At 38.3% G+C, this 21,082-nt stretch overlaps 1 protein-coding gene across 6 annotated transcripts in view; it reads right to left on the minus strand.

Moving 5' to 3' along the window:
• Positions 1–21,082, minus strand: part of LOC108659922 (aminopeptidase N) — a 40,762-nt gene that overhangs the window by 7,845 nt on the left and 11,835 nt on the right. For 3 of the 6 annotated variants that reach the window (XM_018113093.3, XM_089257818.1, XM_089257821.1), the window contains exons 2-4: positions 18,574–19,154; positions 17,086–17,121; positions 3,315–3,623 (exon numbers count right to left, since the gene is read on the minus strand). In XM_018113093.3, the coding sequence (XP_017968582.1) occupies positions 3,315–3,623; positions 17,086–17,121; positions 18,574–18,598 (370 nt within the window). In that variant the 5' untranslated portion in view covers positions 18,599–19,154. The remainder of the gene's footprint in view (positions 1–3,314; positions 3,624–17,085; positions 17,122–18,573; positions 19,155–21,082) is intronic. The other 3 variants (XM_018113094.3, XM_018113095.3, XM_018113096.3) reach the window with 3 other exon arrangements.

Here is a 21,082-nt window from a genome sequence, read left to right on the forward strand (position 1 = left end):
CGTAATCCTGTTACGTAATTCCGTACGTAATCCTGTTACGTAATCCTGTTACGTAATTCCGTTACGTGTTTATGGAAACCCAATCTCTGCTTTGGCATTCTTGGCATGCCGATGCATTATGACACATAAGACGTAATTCTGTTACGTAATTCCGTTACGTAATTTCCCTATGTAATTCCGTTACGTAATTCCCCTACGTAATTCCGTTACGTGATTTCCCTGCGTAGTTCCGTTACGTAATCCTCTACGTACTTCCTTTACGTAAATCCTATATACGTATATCCCTTCAATATCCATCAAGTCTGAGGATATTAGATATTTACACACACTTCACTTCGCTTTACTACACTGCATGACTGACCCCCTACCAGGTCTGGGTGACTGAAGAAATGCCTCAGCTGCTGCCCTTTATATAGGGCGACGTTCACTCAAAGACAACGTTGTGCTCAAATGTGCAGCAAGTTAAGAGTCTGAGCAGTCGAGCCTTGAGTAGCCAATGGTAAGACTCTCTGCTACTTCAAGCATTTTAGCTTCTCTTAAGAATAATATAAATACCAAATAAATACTAATAAATACACAATAAGTCTGCCTCACTTTGCTAATAGACTAGACCACTTTCGAATAGGCTAGATCTGGCCTGAAACAGGCTAAACTGGCAACACGACTTGTAGGGGGAGTGAGCGAAGGAATTTTAAGTGCCGGCAGCTCATAATTGCTGTTGTATTAGTGCAAATGACGGTTTAGCACAATTAGGCAAATTAGTCTCTGCGTGTCTGTCCCGTTGATCGTTTATGTTCTTTGCGTGTGCGAATGTAATAGTTTTGCTAATTAAGTTAAATTAACTAAAGACTGCTAATCCCGATTAGTTGATACTTATATATTATATTTGTTTCTATTTTAGTTACTATATTTTTGGGATAAACACATATTGATAAAGCAGTAACAGTTCTTATGCATGGAATCAGAAAAAGACATCGATTGAGAGGAAGAGTGGGAGAGAGAAAGGAGAGTGAGAAATTACTAAAGAGTAATTTGGAGCTACTGTTAAATAAGTAAGCTCACCCATTTATAAATCCATTTGCTGGAGTAATGTGTTAATGCGCAGAACATGACATGAAAGCGTATAAAAGCTTCGACGTGCGAGGCATAGCCCTCTGTCTTTTTGTTTGTTTTTGCGTTCTGTGTGGACTAGAAAGTGTTTATGGAAACCCAAACTCTGCTTTGGCATTCTTGGCATGCCGATGCATTATGAAAAGTGTTCAATGAAAATAAATTATGCACTTTTCCGACACATAAGACATGCGAGGGAAATGCGCGCCTCGTAATGAAATATGCTATAATTTGGCCAATATATGAGTACAGGAAATTAATTGTTAACAGGCCATTCAGCTTGGTGTTGACAGCGCCACGATAGCTTCCCGCGGCGTTGCGCGGCTCGCTGAGGTAGCATAAGATCATTAAACTGAATGCTGAAAAATTGAATTTGTATTTGGCGAGCGAAATTGAGTGAAGAATATGTTTGGCTCATTTTAAGGGCCGGAACATTTGTAGAAAGACAAAACCGGCAGCAGGTGGGCATATGCATAAACAAATAGCCAGGCAGTGCGGCACAAAAGTCTGTTCACACCTCTCGATAGGATAGCCAAATAAAGCATGCAGCGTAAAATATGATTATGTTAAAACAAATTGTTTCTCCAAAAGTAAATGTTATCCTTATCAAGATTTGAGATAATCTCAATCAAAAAATCTCTTCTCTATTGTAGAAATTGGTTTACATATAATTTTAGTAATGTGTACAGATTCTTACTGTACTATGTTTTGCTCTGCCTACTTATAGTTATTGCTAGACTTTTGTTGCCCACTGTTAACACTGAACATGACCATTGATCGCGAGCAGAAGAGGCGCACGTGTTGAGCATTTTCAATTACCGATCAACATGATCGAAACAAACTGTGTGGTTATTGGACTTTGCCTATAAGCCCACTCAGCTGGACGTTTTATGACGCGATAAATAAAGGGAGAGAGAGAGAGAGAGAGAGAGAGAGAGATACAGAGAGAGAGTACAGCGAAAGAGTGGGAGAGAGCGATTGTGTGTATCATTAGATTTAATTGGCAGTTCAGTGACTTTTCAGGCTGAATTTTATTGCAAAAAATGAAGGTTAACAATCTGGCCTGAATTAAATTTTCACCTGCCCCAGTGCTAGAAAATCTGTTGTTAATCTACGAATGCCTACAGCAACCACCAGCACCGCCTCCACACCCACTGGCTTTGATCTTGCGCAGGCTGATGGAATTTATGTGGCAGCCTCAGCCACATTTTGTGGCAGCAGCCAAATTAGAAACTTACACGGGTTGTGGATCATGTTGAATGCAGCGGATAAATCAGTTGTCAGGCATTGTAACTCACGCTGAAAGCTTTTCAGATCTATTTTCCTTTTCCCTTTTCTTTTTCGTTTTCATTTGGTATTTCACCAATTTTTAGTTTTATTTATTGTTTGTTTAGTTTTGCTGTTTGTTTTGCTCTTTCTGCGGCTAGGTGAGAAACTATTAAAGAATTTCATTAAAAAGTAAAAACACACATGTTGCGGCCCACGTGTGCACTGGCTGTGCTTCATTAACAGACAGACAGACGGACAGTCTGATGGACGGACGGACACTCCCACTCCAGCCTAAATAGACATTAAACACACATATGAATTCATAAATGTATGCATGTATGTATAAATTACGCATGTGAACATATGTATTTTAACATGCATCAGTCGAAGTTTAAGTAGCATTAAAAGACAATAAAAGCATTCAAATTGAGTTGTGAATAAATGCTACTATAGTGAATGTATGTGTGTGTGTATGGGTTTAGGTGTGTGACTATGTGTATGTGTGTGTGTGTGTGTGGGCGCTGTGCGTGAGGCGCCGGTTTCAATGTGAAACGGCAACGCCTACGAGCCTACGAGCAGACCTCAAAGCTCAGAGCTCGGGGCATTTAGCTGGCGACATTGAAATTAATTCGGGAATTCGAGCTCGTAAAAATATTCTCACCAAATTGTTAATCAACATGTCAAATGAGGTTAATTAGAAACCAACTGAGCAAAGGCAGGTATACAAAAGTAAAACATCAGGAAATGTCTATATTGACCGTATAGATATAAAGCTTAACTACTGAGAGACACAAGCTCTTTAGAGAACTTTAAATTCTCAACTATTATGTGTATATATAAGAATATTAACATAAATAAGACCATTTTCCATATATCACAAACTTTAATACGTCATGCCAATACTTTAATTACATTTATGAAACTTTGAAACATACCCAAAAATCTGTCCTTCGATATGAAATCGAAATGCAAACGTTTTCTAATATTTTTCGAATCGTTGAATTTGAAATTTCGCAATTTTGTAACGAATCCGTGAAAGGGACGGCCGTCTGCCACGCCCAACGCTGGAGTTGTGGATGAATCGGATGATGAGCATTTTGTTGGTGGTGCGGAGGATGGAACCACTTCAATGGCGGTGTTTGCGCTTGCTGATGCTGATGCTGGCGTTGCCATTGGTGTTGTTGTTGTTGTTGGCGCATAAATTGATGAATTTTGCATGTTGGGATTTGTATAGGATATGATGGCTGTACACAAACACAGATACGCGAGAGCAAGCGAGAGAGAAAGGGAGAGAGAAAGAGAGAGAAAAATGCGAAAATTTTGAGCAACATGAGTAAAAGCTAGATGAGTGTAGAGCTATTATTTTCTTACAATGTTTATTAACAATTACTACGGTTAAAGCAATGAAAAAGCAAATGAAAATGTGGTTTGTGTAGTTGTAAGTGTGTGTGTGTGTGTGTACGTAACTGATGGCAATTCGATTGCCAATGCGCAGTGGCCACAATTGAAAATGCATTTAATCAAATTGACGCCACTGCCGATTGAGCAAAAGGGAATCGAGCGGGTGGGATGGACTGTGGCAGCAGTTGGAGGCATTCAAGTGGCACGTGTTGCCACGGGGAGGTGTGTCTGTTTTATGTACGTAAATATATGTGGTGTTTGCTGTTGTTGCTGCGGCTGCAACTAATCGTTGCAATTACGCCTATAGTCAAAGCGCAGAACGAAACGAATTCGATTTGCCGGCGCCAAATACTTAAATCGTATCGCTAAAAAAATACAAAATAGCTCACAATGGGCACAATGTTTATAGGTACTCTCGCTGAGTTATACCTATTTATAAACAAATATGTGTGAATATACACATACATATATACGTTGATCTGCCACGAATAAAAATAGTTTTCAGGAATTTAGCGAATTTCATCTTTTGCTGATTAGCAATAGGCTGGATTGAGATGTTTCAGAATATATATACATTTAAATACATGCATATGGGCCTCAACTTTTGTTTAATTTAATCAAGCAAATGGAACTACAAATATCAGGGCCTAGCATCTTTGACTGTGACTCATAAATCTGGGCACTGCGATTGCCCAATGGCCCGATGGGAAGAAGGAAATACACTTGTAAACACCAGCACCAGCAACAGAAATTGTTTAAGTAACCCAGTTTCCCGAAACCCAATTAACTCTTCTTTTCCAATATGGGTTATCATTAAATGAGGTGTTGAGCATGCCGAATTGGGAATGGGAATAGGAATGGGAATCAGTACGGGAAGCACATGTTCAAAACGAAACAGAACGAAAAAGCGATTGTCTGTCATTTCAGTGATTCCGATGCCTGCGATAAGATAAGATACCATTTTAGGGTACATTTCTCTGGTGCAGTTGACAATGACGTAAATACGACTGTTTCTTTCCGCTTAATAGGTCGATAAAGTAGTGCACCTCGCACGCACAGACCCAGTCGGGTCTTTCACAACAAAACATTTGTTGCAGCCAAAAAGAATGCGACTCTATTCCCATGAGAAAGCAAGAAACGTGTTTAGTTCATTTTTATCGACTTCCTAGTTCGTCATTTGGCTTTTGCCTTGGATTAAGTAGTAATATTTTCTTCTTATCTGCTGCCAACTTTTGCAAATACTCCCGATAAGATTGCGTATACGCGGCCTTATCTGGACGCAATACCAAACAATTTCGGTCAAAGCAAAAATAAAAATTTATTTAAATAAATTTTAATTCACTTAAAATGTCTCATTCATTCACATGGAATTTCTCAGAAAGTCTCTGGCGGGTTGTTAGACGATCTGATAAAGTATTTTTTTTTTTTGACTATTTGTGTATATTCAAGATCAAAGTCGAGCACATTCAAAACAATACCCAGTATTTCCTAGAGATTCGTGAAAGGGGTATAACGTATACGACGGTTGCACTATAGATTGCTAGGTTTGTCTAAAGGTATATAACTTACTCTTTTAATATGTTACGTCAGCCTCAAAGGGAATAACTTACATCATATTCAGTGCACTTATGGCAATATATGTATGCCCAGGGTATTTACTAGTCAAACACTCTCATCTGTTAAGCCCTTGCTTGTTTAATGTGCCGCTTGGGCTGTTATTGAACTGTGCCTCATTTGCCCATAGAAACGTCGCCATAAACCGCACAAAATTTAACGCTTGATCGAATTTGTATGCCATCTCACTCTAACTGGAACTCCAACTCTCCCTCTCTCACCCGCTCTTACTCTGTCTGCTGCTTGTAAAACGATCTTGAGTATGTGCGCAAAATGCAAAAACGCAATATAGTTCTGATTTTATGGGTCGCAGAACTTCTCCGTTTACACGCATAATAAAATCGAACAATTCGGAGTTGCCCGCAAAGCATTTGGTTACGTTCACCCGGATGATTATCCAGGGAGGGTCCAGGGGGAGCCAGGGGACCTGAAACTACTGCTGAGACTGGGAAATTCATCCAAGTCTCGATCCCTATATACTGTCACAGAGTATGGCACAGAAATAAAGCTGACAGTTTTTTTTTTTCGCATTAATTACAAGCGGTTAACAGATGTTGAGGATGTGACATGGCATATTCGCGATATGAAGAAAGCCAAGGCTAGCTGCCATCGCAATTCCCCAAAACTGGCGACAAGTGGAAGTGGCCCCACTCAAAAGCAGCGAAATGTGGGTCAACCGAATATCAGCCAGAATGTAAGTACACTTCGCTTCCAATTATACGAGCAGAGAGTGAGAAATTAGCCAGTTGTTATTTAAATTGTTTTTCAATTTGCAAACGACGCCAATAAGTCTGGCACGCTACGCTTAGAGAAACAACAAGTGAAAGAACAGAAGTAGAATAATATGAAATAAAAACAATACAAATACATGACAATCTTTTGTAAACATTGAAAATCAGACTCTTAACTGTTTGTTTCTGTAATATATTGCTTCGATTAAGATTCTGAGATACATATGCTGCTATTCGTTACAGATATCGTGATCGAATTATAAACACCCTCATTTAGCTCTTAGTCAGAATAATGTTTGCCGATTTCTCATGTTCTTCATTCCGTTTCTTTTCTCTCTTGTCATTTGTTCAGCTGAATCGTTCAGCTCGTATATTTGAAAATAAAAAGTTAAAAGCCAAGCGAAGAGTTGACTGAACTTTGCAGAACGCGTGGCGGTTGTATGTGTGTGTGTGACTCTCTCTCTCTCTCTCTCTCTCTCTCTGTCTGTACTAAAGCAATACTACCCAGTATTACCACCCGGTATCCCGTTTTATAGCCCATATTGTTCTGCATGCCTCTAATGAAGCGTTCAGCATTGCAATTACCAAGCTCGAGGGCTTTCCAAGTGCCATTGATTCGCGGCATGTGCGTCGCTTGGTTGCCACCGAGTTTTTGTGGGCAGGAGTGAGGGGGATTTCTGCGGAAATGTCAGTCGATTTATGCATAGTTTTCAACTCCATTCTGATGCATAAAATGTTGCATGTGCTCGGGCGATAAACAATTCATTCGTTGTGTCGCATCAAACTTGAAATCTAAACAAACTTTCAACTCGAAAAAATGATGGAGTCAAAAAGAAAAACAAATAAACAGAACCGAGTGGAACCGACTGTAAGATGCACGTTCTCATCTTTAAAGTATAAAAGTTTATTAAAAAATGAGTTGGCATAGATTTGATATGCCTTCCATTAGTCTTTGAAGTATACAAACTATCCTGGGGATTCCATTTCTAGTTAGAAGATAAATCAATTTGCCTCTTGGGCAACAACTCATTGGACTCAGCGATACTAGAAACTTTCAGCACGCTTTTTCCAACTTCAAGCTATCATCAAACTGATATACTCTTCAAGTGTCCCAAGCGAGCAGAGAAAAAACACTACACGTAGTTCATATTGTGGTCATGTTTTGTCTTCTTGGTTCGGTTTCGGTTTGCTTTAACGCCTCAGAAATTGTTTATTTCCAGCGTTGGGTCCAGAGCACTTTCTTTGATATACGCCGACACAATTTTATTTGTTGTTTTCTTCAGTTTCGCTTTTAGTTTTCCATTTTTTCTGTAAGTTCAGCAGAATTTGTTAATTTTCCTTTTCTGGAGTAGAGAAATGAAAGCGAAGCAGTAGCTGGACGGTTCCATAAATTCGAAAACTATTGTATAATCGAATGGGCCAAACACGAGATTAGCATAACACGCTAAGATCTCGGCTAAAGTTATAAATAATTAGTGGAAATTATGAACCATAATGAAAAGACTGTGAAGCAAGTCAGAGAAATAAAAGAAAAACAATGCAGCTGATTATGTGATCAAGCTCGCTGTCGGTCACATTTCCGGGACAGACAAACCTACAAAAACCAGTCGCACTATTTGCGCTGCGCAACGGTAGCCGTGGCAGATGCAGAGAGAGACATTAAGATACAAAGATACACAGATACACAAACACACATGTATGGCTCATAATTATGTAGCTCAGCAACAACAGATTGCGACAACATGGTGCACAAACAGAAATAAGCCCTGAGAACTGTTTGGACTTGTCACCACTGGCCCTCAGCTACCTTGAAGTGTGAAGCCGTGTGGCGTGGACCAATGTGCGGCTATGCACGACCCAGCTCCGTTCGGTTCGTCTCGCTGCATTCGGCACACAGATAATTTGGCGAGGCTGAAAGTTTAACTGCTGTCAGCCTCAGGCGGGCAGCCATGAATTATCAACAGGCATGGAGACAGCTCTTAGCGGCTGATGAGGCTGCAGTTGAAAGCAGAAGCTCTGTCTGAGTGGGCGTGGCAGTCAGGCATGCATTGCTAATGTCGATTGCCCCCCGCTGAGCGACTAAAAGTCTGCAGGGATTATATGAAATCGAAATAAATGTCGAATGTATAAAAGAGAGGCGTGGCACTATGACTTTTAAAACTGAGCAGATGCGAGTTATTGGCAACGCCACAGCAGGCTGCTTACTTTTGTATCTGAGTAAAAGTTTATATTTGTGAGAGAAAGAAAATGTGTGTATCTTGGAAATATTTTTTCATTTACGCCAGAGCAGAACTAATAAAAAGTTTTTATCTGAGCAAGATACGTCTGTTAGCTCTTACATATAGCAGTTAAGATTCTTTTATATCTGCAAGATACAAGTGCAGTTTCAAGATACGTTCGCATCTATGACATACATATGGTTAAATTATTTACCACACATTTGTAGGCAGCTCAAAAGCTGCTCTTGCATCTGTAAAAATATGTTGCATCTGTGAGATACTTTTGCATCTGTATGCGATCGACACAGATGCATTGCATCAAGCGGCACATTGTGTACCTAGCCGATGATCTATGAGCATTTTGTAGACCGAATTTGACACTTGTCGAGCGTCGGCTAATTTGCAAATTAAATTAGCGCTCATTCTCATTCGCTGGCTGAAAATGACAGCATGACGCCAGCTCAAAGGCAAACACACTCGCACTCGTACTCGCACTCACACTCACACTCGCAGTGAGAGAGAAAAGGCCGTTCACAGCAACAAAGCACTCGTCAGTTATCAGTCAAGCCAATTTCCATTAGTGGTTCGAAGCTCGACACAGGGCAAGCGGCAGTAGGCGCCGTCAAAGAGAATTAACTCGCCTACAAACATTTGTGTGTTTTTGCATGTCAAACGCAAAAGCCATAAAAAGTGGGCAATAAAAACAAAGTTTGGCAAGCAAATGGAATTAAGTTTTTGTCTCTAATTTTTTTTCTATTTTTATTTTTTTGCTACCTGTAATAGTGAGTCGAGCCGAGTCGCTGCCGTCCGGTTGAATAAACCTTGTGGCCAATAGACCAAAAAAATATAAAAAAACCAGGTACAACCCGGCGTATGAGCGATGCCTAACAAAGCGTCCCAGAGCAATGACTGACCCCACAGTTACATACACTGAACAGCATGCAAATAACTTTTAAACAATTCTAACTTTTAATTAACAACGACACGTTACCCAAACGTTGCTAACAACCAGCTATAACAAACATACTTTGCATACACTGAGAAGTGAAAGGGGTATATTAGTGACATGAGTTTGTAATTCAGATAACCCTACTGCTGAGAGATAGGGATAGAGATAGAGTTAGAGAGAGAGAGAGAGTGGGTACTGACGATGATGAAATCTACTTAGGCATTGAGATTTAGATTTACTTCTATAGAGATACAGAGAGAGTGAGCGATCGAGAGCGAGAGAGATCTTTTGAATCTAAGGACTTTCAGTTATGAATCCTTGCATTAAAATAACGTTTTAAAATCGAATCATGTGTGAATTTTCATTTTAAACTGCTATTGATTTTCGTATTTCCATCAAGCACAGTAATACACAGTCAGTCATACCCGTTTCCCCACTTCATTCAACAATTTTCACGCAAAAAAGGTTAACAAATTGTATTGTGCTTTTTTCTGTCGACTCGACATGCAATCCCTTTCTGATGAGCTGGTGATTTGAGTTGTTGTAATATGTATTTCGAGTGCTTTGACAATTTGTCGCACTTTGCGAATCAAATCCAAATGATTTTGAGTTTTTCATTAAGAAATCACAACTGCAATTAAGCGATTGCCACTTGGAATGGATGTGCCAGTCTATTGAGAATAGTGTTGCCAATTAGTTAACTGCTTCACAGTCGGTAATTATTTCTGTGGTAAACGCGACAAGCATTACAATTACAGGTTACAAATATATTTATTGTTCGATTCATTCGCTCGTACACTTTATTGCCTTTTGTTGTGCGTTCGCAATTTATGGCTTATTTGGCTTCATTATTCCACCAAACAATATCCATTGGCAATTGGTTAAAGATTTCAAATAAATTAAGAATATCTATCGCATTTCTGGGAGCCACCTCCCATGCAATTAATGGCAATTGCCTAACCTTGGATAGCGCCCGCCCCGCATTACGCCATCAACATGAATAGTAAATGGCTCGACGCCCCAGTAGGTTTTTGATACATACAATCAAATTAAATGTCGACCATAAACTATAATTTCGCGTGATTACGTTGGGCTTGAGGCATGTCCTTCGGCCGCATTAAACTGTCGCTCGGTCCACGATAATTTGATGGCTTTTTATATGCCTGATAAACTACAAGAATTGATAGGTACTCTTGCATGTATTTACACCTACAGCAAACAGCCTACGGTCTACAGTTCCGCTATACAAATTAGCCACAAATTATTGGCTAGGATCGCAAATGAGACGGGTGATGGGCACAAGCTAGAAAGAAGTATACTCTGAGATGCATAGGGTATATTGAATATTTTAGATAAGTGGATTGTTGATTTTCTCTATCTATTTACATAACTAATTGCGATATTTAAAACATATTTTTCGACTTTTTTTCACTTTATATTCAAGCGGTTTTATAAAAGAACTAACTGTTTCTATTATTATTTAAGATCAAGACTCAATTAAAAACAGCAAAAAAATCTACTGAATTATATATTCACTGACAATAATCTTAAATTATAGGGTATTATTTAGCCTTTCCTTTTCTTTCTATCGTTTGCCATTTCGATTGTCTTATATTTTTGAGTGTTGTATTTTTGGCTATTTTTGATTTTTGTTTTCTTTTTGTTATTATGGCATTTCATTTTTTTTTTTTCATACACATAGACCCGGGGCATAATCGGGTTTTGAGTTGGCGTGATGCCAAATTAGTTGTGCTCTCGTTTTCACAAGCTGGCACTGACATTGTCACGCACTGTACAATTTGTTGTTATCTGTGTTGCTATACTTGAATCATAATGGGATATTTTGATTTTTATGAAGAGAAAATGTTCGCATATCAATATCCACATATTCTAGTAAATTATATATCATGATATTTAAGTTATATATCCCTTGTTCATTACATTTTAAGCAAAGAAACTATTCAGGAATTAATACATCTATACATATACCTAGTAAAGTCATCAGTCACCAGCTAGTTACAGAATATCTCTTAGTCGTTCACTCAAATCTATCAGTTGTTTTTATGCAAAAGTATTTAGGTTTTGTTTATCAGCGTATAAAAAATGTTTATAATCTTTATATCAAAACTATTTGATATAGGTAAGGGATATATGTAGGTAATTTTCTTGGAAATAATATATAAATAGCCATATTTATATATATATATATATATATTTATATACGGATTAGCTTGGGTGTGCGTGTTGTTGCGTGGATTTAGCTGGGTCTTTGATCCGCACGCATTCGTTGCCGGCGACACGCTTGATTTATGGCCAACATTTATCTGTTGGCAAGTCGAGTTTTCTGTTTTGTGTCTCGACTCAATTTAAATTGAATGAAGTTTTTCAAGCCTTCGATGCCCCCACACCTGCGCCCGAGGGTTGCCCGAGTGCTTGAGAGCCCACGCAAAACAAGATTCGTTTTCATTCTGGCAATTGATTAATTGTTGCCTTCTTTTTTGCCAAAACCTAAACAGTTTTAATTTCTTGAGAGGTCAATTAAACGATTCCAGCGTGGGCTGCCGTTGATCCCAAATGTTGAACTCTGTTTTTAGCGCTTGTCGTTTGATATCTTTGAGTGTATCGAGGCATTGCATATGCATCATGTCCCGGCTATTTGTTCCGCATTATGACAAATGTTCGACACGTTCGATGGCTGCATGCAGCTCAGGTGCAGTCAACTCCTCAATTGGTTATCTATTAGAGTGCAATCTAAGCACTGCGAATACGTGCTGGCAGCCAAGACATGGGGGCCAACTCTGATAGCATCGCGTTTGCGTTTGACCGCACTTTGGCAATTGATTTTCCATGCTCAATACTGAAGCCGATGACGATGCCGATGCCGATGTCGATGCCGACTGCATCACGAACTGGCTCCCGGCTTTATGTAGTATTTCTTATTTTTCTATTCAACTATTATCTTGGCCAATTTTGGTCAATTTTGCATAACAGCCCCCAAGCCTAGAGTTTATCTCTGCATTTTTGTACCCTAAGCAATATTTGAATAGGGTATCATGAAATTTCCAATACATAAAAGAGAATAAAATCTAGAAGTATTATATGTGATGAATAATTTCACTTTTAGTTTTCACCATCATTATTTAATCAGATTTTAAATATAAAGCATTTTCTATTCCATATACTCTGCTGTCCTTCTGCCACTATAAACCATAAATCATCTTTGCTATTACAGGGTATCTGTCAGTTTCTGTTTTTCATACTTGGGCGTTTTTGCCATATAAGTATTTGTCTTGAAATCTACAGCGAAAAACACTTAGCCCCGTTAACATAGCTGGCCATTAAAATAAATTATTTAATTTTATTATTGCAGATAAAGCTGCAAAATTACGCGAAAAAAATGCAAAATGCAAAAGATTTGACAGACAGTCGAGTTTAAAACGCAGCGATTAAGGCGATTTAAAAAATTTGCCCCACAGCTGAAATAGACTTGAGAATATGATAATTATATAATTCAATAAAATAGGTGTTATTTGAAGCAAACTAAAGAACCAGTAAGAATCAGAAAACATTGCCTCAAAAACGGAAAAATATTCGCAGCGAAATGTTGCGCATGCGCTCTAAACAAATTTGCATACAAATCTATAAATATCTACATGTGTGTGTGTGTGTGTGTGTGTGTGTGTGTGTGTGTGTGTGTGTGTGTTTGTGTGTCTGCATGTGTATTCGTTTCTATCATCTATCTCCATTGCAATGTTTATTTAGCAAATCGATGGGCGTTGCACGAAATGTGTCAGCGGCAATTGGAGTTGCCACAAGCGCTGCAAATTGTCTTTAATTTGTGCACATTGTGCAGAAAACTCATAATGCTGACGTCATTATGTATATAGATATACATATTTACATATGTATATATGTATCTGATCTGTTGTCATGCCCATGATTTTCATGAGCAAGTCACAATCGTCAGGCAAAGAGCCAATGCAAATACATACATATATCGAGAAAACGGCCAATACCAGAGGCCAAACGCTTTGACGGCTAGGCAAACAATTTAAATGCAAATCACGTGTTTCTATGAATCTCCATAAAGCTTTAAGAGTTTATTAGCTTGCTGATTGACCATTTATAAAATGCAATGCAATGACTGAACCTAACTGTTTTCAAAAAGTCGATCAAATGAAATTACTCTTTGATTAACGCCAAAGATAAATCTAATGAATCTAGATTATTTTCTTGTTTATTCTTCTGAAATTAAGCTCAATAGAAAATAACTGTCACAGCGAACGAGCATGGCGCAACTGGTTATGCTCGCTTACAACATTCCCCACTTGTTTTTCTTAATGCATTCGATCGATTGGCGATCGGAGCGGTTACAGTTGTCTTCGATCTCGCTGAACTTGAATTGGAAAGGCGCTTGGGAATGCAAAATGGAAATGAAAACAGTGAAATACTGAAATATTCAAATGATCTTCGATGAGAATTGAATGCTATTGTCGAATGTGGGCAAATAGGTGAAAAATAGAAAATGATGCAATAGCACACAGACACAATAGTGATTGAAAGGCTGTCAAAATTGTTTTTAAAAACACTTAAGGAAAGCGTTTCCTGTACAGCTTCTAATTACGTTTGATCGGCTTTCCATCAAAGTTGTGATTACAGTTGCATTTGAGGTGTCAGGTAATTGAACACCCCACAAATGCAGCTCGAGTCATTAGCTGTCGTCCGATTGAAAGACTTGTCAAACAACTCTTGATTCTAGTGTTGTTTTAAGAGAAAAATGTTTTTTCTTAAACATTTATTTCGTGTTTGCGAAGCTGTGCATACTCTGGCTAATCATTTGGCAGAGGTGTGAAAAGTGACGCCTTCTTGTCACGTGGATTATGCTAATACAGATACCTTATCATGCCCAATTATGTAGACAGTCGCCTCAACGGATCAGATACTACAAGTGTATATATGTATGTATATATAGAGGCGCGCACACACAACTATATTCTAAGGTCAAGTTGAAGTCTAAACAAATAGCAGCTGCCTGTATTAAATTCAACAAACAGTTGTTGCTAATAAATTTTGCCTAAATATGAACCGAAAGAGCAACTGTGAACAACGAAAGCGAAATACTCTTTTACATATTCTATATGCATATTCATGTTAGATGAATTCGGTTTGTTGGTGTTAGGAATATATTAAATTTAACAAAAGCTGCATACCCAATTCTTTTAAAATTGCTCATCATTTGATCTGTTCGACTTGGAGAGCTTGATGCTTATCTACATAGATCTACATATATTAGCTAAATGATATTTTGATTCTATTTAGTCAATAGTATACATTTCGATTCCTACACTGTACAAAGCTTAAGCTTCATTCTAAGTTGGACCGATTATGACTAAATATACATTATTTTCATTAATACATCACTCGAAGGGTTTAGAGGGTGTGGTGGTGTTTCCCCTATGTTAATTCTCATATTTATGCTGTCGTCATCGCTGCGACGCCACGAAATTTACATATGCCTAGATCAGCAGACATAAACACATGTGCACACACTCATACACATGTGTATATAGAAGCGTATATATATATATACATGTGTCGCTATATCTATTTCTATATCTAAATTTTGTTTACAGTTCAAAGCACTCGCGACCGCAGGGTCAATGTAAAACTGAGTGGACCATGTCCATGTTTCAGTTACGTTTCCCAACTCTGCCTGCGCAACATTGAAAGCTCTATAGATATATCATTTTATTTTTACAGTCTGCGCTGTGGAGGGGTGGGCGTGTCAATAAACACCAACTGACACGATAAATTATCGCTGTGTATTGCAGTGCTATCTAATTGCGATTTGAATGTGTTGTTAAATTCAGTTGATTTAGCTGTTGCTCGATATTTTATTTGTTTTTAATTCAGATATACGTATGTTTATGCGGGTGCTATGAGCCATAAAAACTTTTCTATTTCTTACGGAATTTCAGACAGATGTACCCAAGGTTATCGACAGGTTTGCGTCTTTGCATTATCAAAGAAGAACATTTATTTGGCTTAGGCGGCGACACTGTCCAAAGGCAAGTTCAAGGCTAAAGTGACTCAAGAGCACCAAAAACTAAGCCACATCATCGCAGCTGAGTTTGGGCGACTGTTTAATGCTCGCTTCGAGAGAAATGAGAGCTTTAAATTGTTAGCTTACCAAGAAGAACCAAAACTATCAAAATACTTTATCTCTAATCATATTTCTTCAACAGATCTCCACTTCAGTATATTCAACTTCGAATCTCCCTTTGGCAATTTGTAAGCGAGTATTAAGACTCTTTAGTGCCTGAAAAGACATTCATTTAAGGCGCATGGCCCTTTTGCGATTTGATTTCAAAAGCCCAGATCAAGTTATTTATTGCGTTTTGTTTGCTCGTCGAGTTCCAAGAAACAAATTTGTATCTAAAGCGAAGAGCGCTCAAAAGGCAGTCAAAGTGGAACTCGCTGCGAGATGCATCTTCATTGTCTTCTGATCTCAGCTCTTTTCGCTCGAAGCGTGTTCGAGATACATGCGGAACGATCCCTAAAGATATTTTTGCCAGTCCGGATGACATCAGCAGTTGCCCCAAATTGAAACTGGATGTTGAAGCAAGTCTTTTTTTTCACAATTTTGGTTTTTATGGCATTTTGCGAGACGTGCCTCAAGCTGCAGTTGCATTTGCATTTCTTGAATGTCTCTTTCTTGGGTGTGTGTGTGAGTGATAGTACTTGAGATTTGACATTGCATCAATCGTTCACAGTTCGATGGGAAATCTACTCAATGCAACTGTCTGGCGTATAAATTTATGACAGTTTTATTTACTGAATTGAATATTAATTGAAATACGCATAAGGTTATTCAGCATCCGCCAGTTTGCCCTAAATGGAAGACAACTTGTCAACAACCACAGCGGCGCGACTACTTAGTTACGTTTAAGGCAATTTATATAGTATACCGAGAATATTTAACCATTTTGATTCCACAAATTCATAATCAGATTATGTAAGTATGGAAATCACTTGAGTCAGAAGTGTGCTATCAGATATACACTGTAAAAAACTTAAAAAAAGTAGTAAAAGTTGTGATCGAGTCATCGACTACAGATAGGAAGATAGGCATTGTATAAAATCCATGTATGTACTTCATTTGAGTTTAAATAACGATTGTGTTGAGTCAGTAAAATGCTAAAATGATGGATCGATGCTCAACAAAATCCAAACAATTTCTGGAAGTTATATAGAAACACCTTTACTGATGAAAAGTGAAAACTGAGATTGCGCCTTGGAAATTTTGATTTGAAAGTTGTTGAAAATGCAGTTCCTAAGATCAGTTAAGGCGAAAAGCTGACTCATGCAATTATTATAAAAGTAACAGATCTAATGGCTTCAGCTGACTAGCGGAATTCTATATACATATTACAAAGTCAACAACAGTCATAATCTAATATAGATTTTTAGGTTTTTCCGTGCATTGATCTGATAATTTATATATGTTTGCATATGGAGGCAACTTGTCCCTACTCAAGCCCTAGAAGATGTTCAGCCAGAGTGGGCGAAGCCGCGTAATAACCGGCTTGTGTGTGACTGAACGATAGCAAACCAGTTAACCAGCTGACTACAACAACAACCGAATCTGTAGCTGTAGCTGAAGGCGATATCGTATAGTTAATTGAGTGTCGGCCACAAATTGATGCCACTTGGTTTAATGAACCGCCCCATTGACGCTGATAATTGGGCGACATAAAAATGGATATGCACTTAATGCTATGTTTCAATTTACCTGGACTTTCCACGCCCATTATGGCATCGGAATCCTCTGCGGGGTCCGCATGTGGGACGTGCATGTGTTTATAGTAAATAGTCGATTATAATATTTAACTATGATGTCAGACCTGATCTGGCCGAGTCAGTGCAGTTCAGGTAAACAGACTCGCATCGTAATTTTCTATTTCTAGGCAGCAGCAAATGTTTGCCAAAATTGCAAGAGATTATAAATAAATGAAATAATTTATGCATGCTAAGCTCATTCGGTTGACTAATGCTGGCAGCTTGAATGATTCGCTAAAGCACTCATATAAATCAAATAAAAACCGCTTCTTGTGTCACTGTGCAACAGCAAAAACTAAAGAAGAACAATTTGTCTGCTATGCAATTTTCATAGTTTTGGCATATTTCAAAGTCAAACATCTCTTGTTCAGATCGTTTTCAAAAAGAATTTTATATTTTTGTGTGCTGAGGTGCCTTATGAGCTAATGGCAAAATTTGCAATTTACAATCAGTTAGAATGGCTTTTATGTAAATTTGTCTATATATGTATATGTACATATGTAAATGTGCATGATGCAAGAGTTCATTCACTAATCAAACGACTGGATAGCGGGTCTAACTGATGTATGTGCACATATGTATATATGTATACCCGTATGACTTGAGCTATAAATAAACCTAGTGCAGGTATGACTAAGAAGTGCCATTGTTTCGAATGGCTTTACAAATGCTCAACTTGGGCTATTTATGAGTGTGAAAACACTCATGAAATTATTTCAAAATTCTGAATTTAGAGTAAGTAGTAAACAAAAAAAAGTGCAGAAATATTTAAAAATAATAATTCAGTTTTCGAAGAAAAAGTCTTTTTCAAACTATTTATAAAAATTTCAGCACCACTTTCTAGATTATAATCTATTAAAATATGCATATACTAATTATATACAAAAAAAAATCTCACAAGAGATTTTTGATATTTTTTATGCATTTTTTAGCTAATTTCAAAGACAAGTCGCATCATCGTATTATTTAAAAAAAAAATTAATGTGATTAAGTATTTATCTATATTTTTGTAGTTTAATATTTATAAAAAAAAATCAATAAACAAAAAGTTAATAAATGAATAAAATAAATATATTCAATTTACAGAATTATGAGGTCTCTATAAAAAGATTTTTATAAATATTCATCCCATTAAATATATGAAATAAATACCCAAAAAATGTGATAACATCGTAAAGATTCAAGCAATTGAATTCATAAATGCAAACGAACCCATAAACACGATTTGATTACAGATTGAGAAAGTGCATTCGGCCCAGCGATAGGCCATAAATTAACGGATAATTGAGTTTAAAATATGGCACAAGTTGGGCAAGTGCTAAATTTCAATAGCATTTGGGTTTTAGCACCTCAATCGAATGCAGTGTGGATAATAAATATCTATATAGGTGTTCTTATATATGCATATAGTGGAAGATCGATAGATTTACGAGGCACTCACCTTCGTTCACGTAACCGCCCTCCATGGTGCCGAATGTGTACACCTCGTTGCGGCTGCCGCTCCGTTTGCCTTTGAACACCTTGGCCACGACCTACGCCTATACGGACACACGAAGAGGGGGCAACAGTTGGGGCGGTAGCCTCGCGGTCTGGTGTCTGCAGCTGACTTCTGGGCGATGCACTCGACACCTCGCGTATTTCGAATGTGTTCTCCTTATGCTCTCGAGCTACTTACGAGAATGTATGGCACAGCGCTCCCAAGATACGACTAATAATAATGATAATAATAGTATTGTTGCTCAGCACTTGGATATCGAATTGGGCAGCATTTGTGGCATCATGTGGCACGTCTCACGTGTGTGTACTCTCTCTCTCTCTCTCTGTCTCTTTCTGTCGGTGATTTCCAGTTTTCAGTTACCGTTGCTTCGTCCCACTGTGCAGCAGAACTTATCTGGCAATTGTATCTGTTGCTCCTCTACAGCTAATACTTCTTAGTGTGTGCGTTTGTGTGTGTTTGGCTTTTCCTGTGAATTTGCATGTGGCGCGATTTGGCTTTTCTAATACTTGCTGTTGTTCCTGGTGCTGCAAAGTAAATGGAAGAGGTGCCACATAAATAAACATGCAACATCAAATTGGCTTTTGATAAATGTTGAACCCCAAGTCTGACCCGAATGTAGCCCCAACAGAAGAAGACGAAGAAGAAGCAGCAGATGGGGAAGCAAAGAATAACATGTGCATATTCACCGCGAATCAAGAGGGCAGGGCAAGGCAAGGCAGAGCAGAGCAGAGCAGGGCCGGGCCGGTTCGGGTCTCGACGAGATGAACTCTCAGATTTCAAGGCGCCGTCACTGCAGAAATGCTGTCTGTGTGTGTATATGTGTGTGTGTGTGTGATTTTTGTGTATCTTTCTGCAGATGCTGTAGCCCATTGCCTGTTCTAATTTTGGATAAGCCTGGTGAAAAGACGCCTTGACATTTGTTTGACTTTGCGAAATTTGCGGCTGCATTTTTAATGAGAAACGACGCGAGACAAGCAGCCGCATGCCGCATGCCGCATGCCCCCATGCATAGCTGAAATCTTTGGAGCGACCAACAATGTGGGGCAGATTCGTGTCAATGTAGCTCCAACTAGCCGAACTTCCATCTACCAGTTGATAAATGCATTTCATCTAAATAAATGAAGCCATTTATATTGGCTGACTGACTGAGTGAGCGAGTGAGTGAGTGAACGTGTAAATGTGAATGATTGATTGACTGACTGACTGACTGGTGAACAGAATAATTGATTGACTAGCTACTTTACTGATTGACTTGTTGATTGGTTGATTGATTGACTGACTGATTGATTCATTAACTGAGTGGATGATTGACTAATTGATTAAATGTTTGACTGACTGGTTGATTGAGTGGTTGACTGATGCAGTATTTGATTGACAGAATGCCCAACCTGCTCATTGACTGGCTGATTGACCAAGTGATCCACTATTTGATTGACCAAATGCTCAACCTGCTGATTGACTGCCTGATTGATGGTCTGACTCATTAATTTATCTATTTTTGATATATGTATCTATCCACATTATTTATCTATTTTAATGTATACATCATCTAGGCCAAGCAACATTGGATACCCGCAATTCATATGAATAATTTCCAACCAACTTTGGACCATCATAATGGGCCATTAGACCAATTTGAGGTAAAATCAGACTCGGGCTTAACCGCTTGCTTGACTTCTTGGAATTTTCACGCCAGCTAACATTGCTTTCAATGTTGTTGTTGCTGTTTGTTTATTTCAACCATTAGTACATAAATTTTGCGGCACTGCGGCAAAGCGTTTTCCAACTTATTTGCCAACAACTGCTGATGTCACTCGGTCAATATTTGCTGCATAAATTGAAAACTAATTTGTGCTGCAAACAAACGAATAAGCGAATGAAATCGCTGCGCTTGTTTGTGTTTTACTTTTGGATTGTTTTTTTTCGTTGGTTGTTTTTCTCTCTTTTCTCAAGTTCAGTTTCCAAGCAGCAAGTTCAATGTCAAATTTGCAATCCACACACTAGATATAAACACACTGAATTCTGATAATGTCTCGCAGCATAGATCATACCTAGACTGACGGTGCTTGGCATTCAAGTGGAACTAAAACCAAACCGAACCGCACGCGCACAGAGTTCCGCGAGAACTGACCGGAAAAATGAAAGCCGGAAACAGAAGCGCGATTCGAAGAGAAAGACATAAAAAAGAATCGAAATTGCTTTAACAAAAAGCGCCGAATTTATGCATGGATATATATTGTAATGAAAAAAGAGTGAGAGTGATGGTCGGCTATATGCGACTGCTGCATACTCGCCTACGGTTTCATAATTGCTATAAATGTTTTAATGGAACTCCAGAAAATATCTGAAGCTTTTATTGAAGATTTAGCGCTATCTTTAACTACTACTAATACTAATACTATTTCATTCTATCTATACTATAGTCTACATTAAAAATACTGAAATGTATATT

This window comes from Drosophila navojoa, chromosome 2 (genome assembly GCF_054131105.1).
Source record: "Drosophila navojoa isolate 15081-1374.11 chromosome 2, UAZ_NAV_1.0, whole genome shotgun sequence".
Classification (NCBI taxonomy): Eukaryota; Metazoa; Arthropoda; class Insecta; order Diptera; family Drosophilidae; genus Drosophila; species Drosophila navojoa.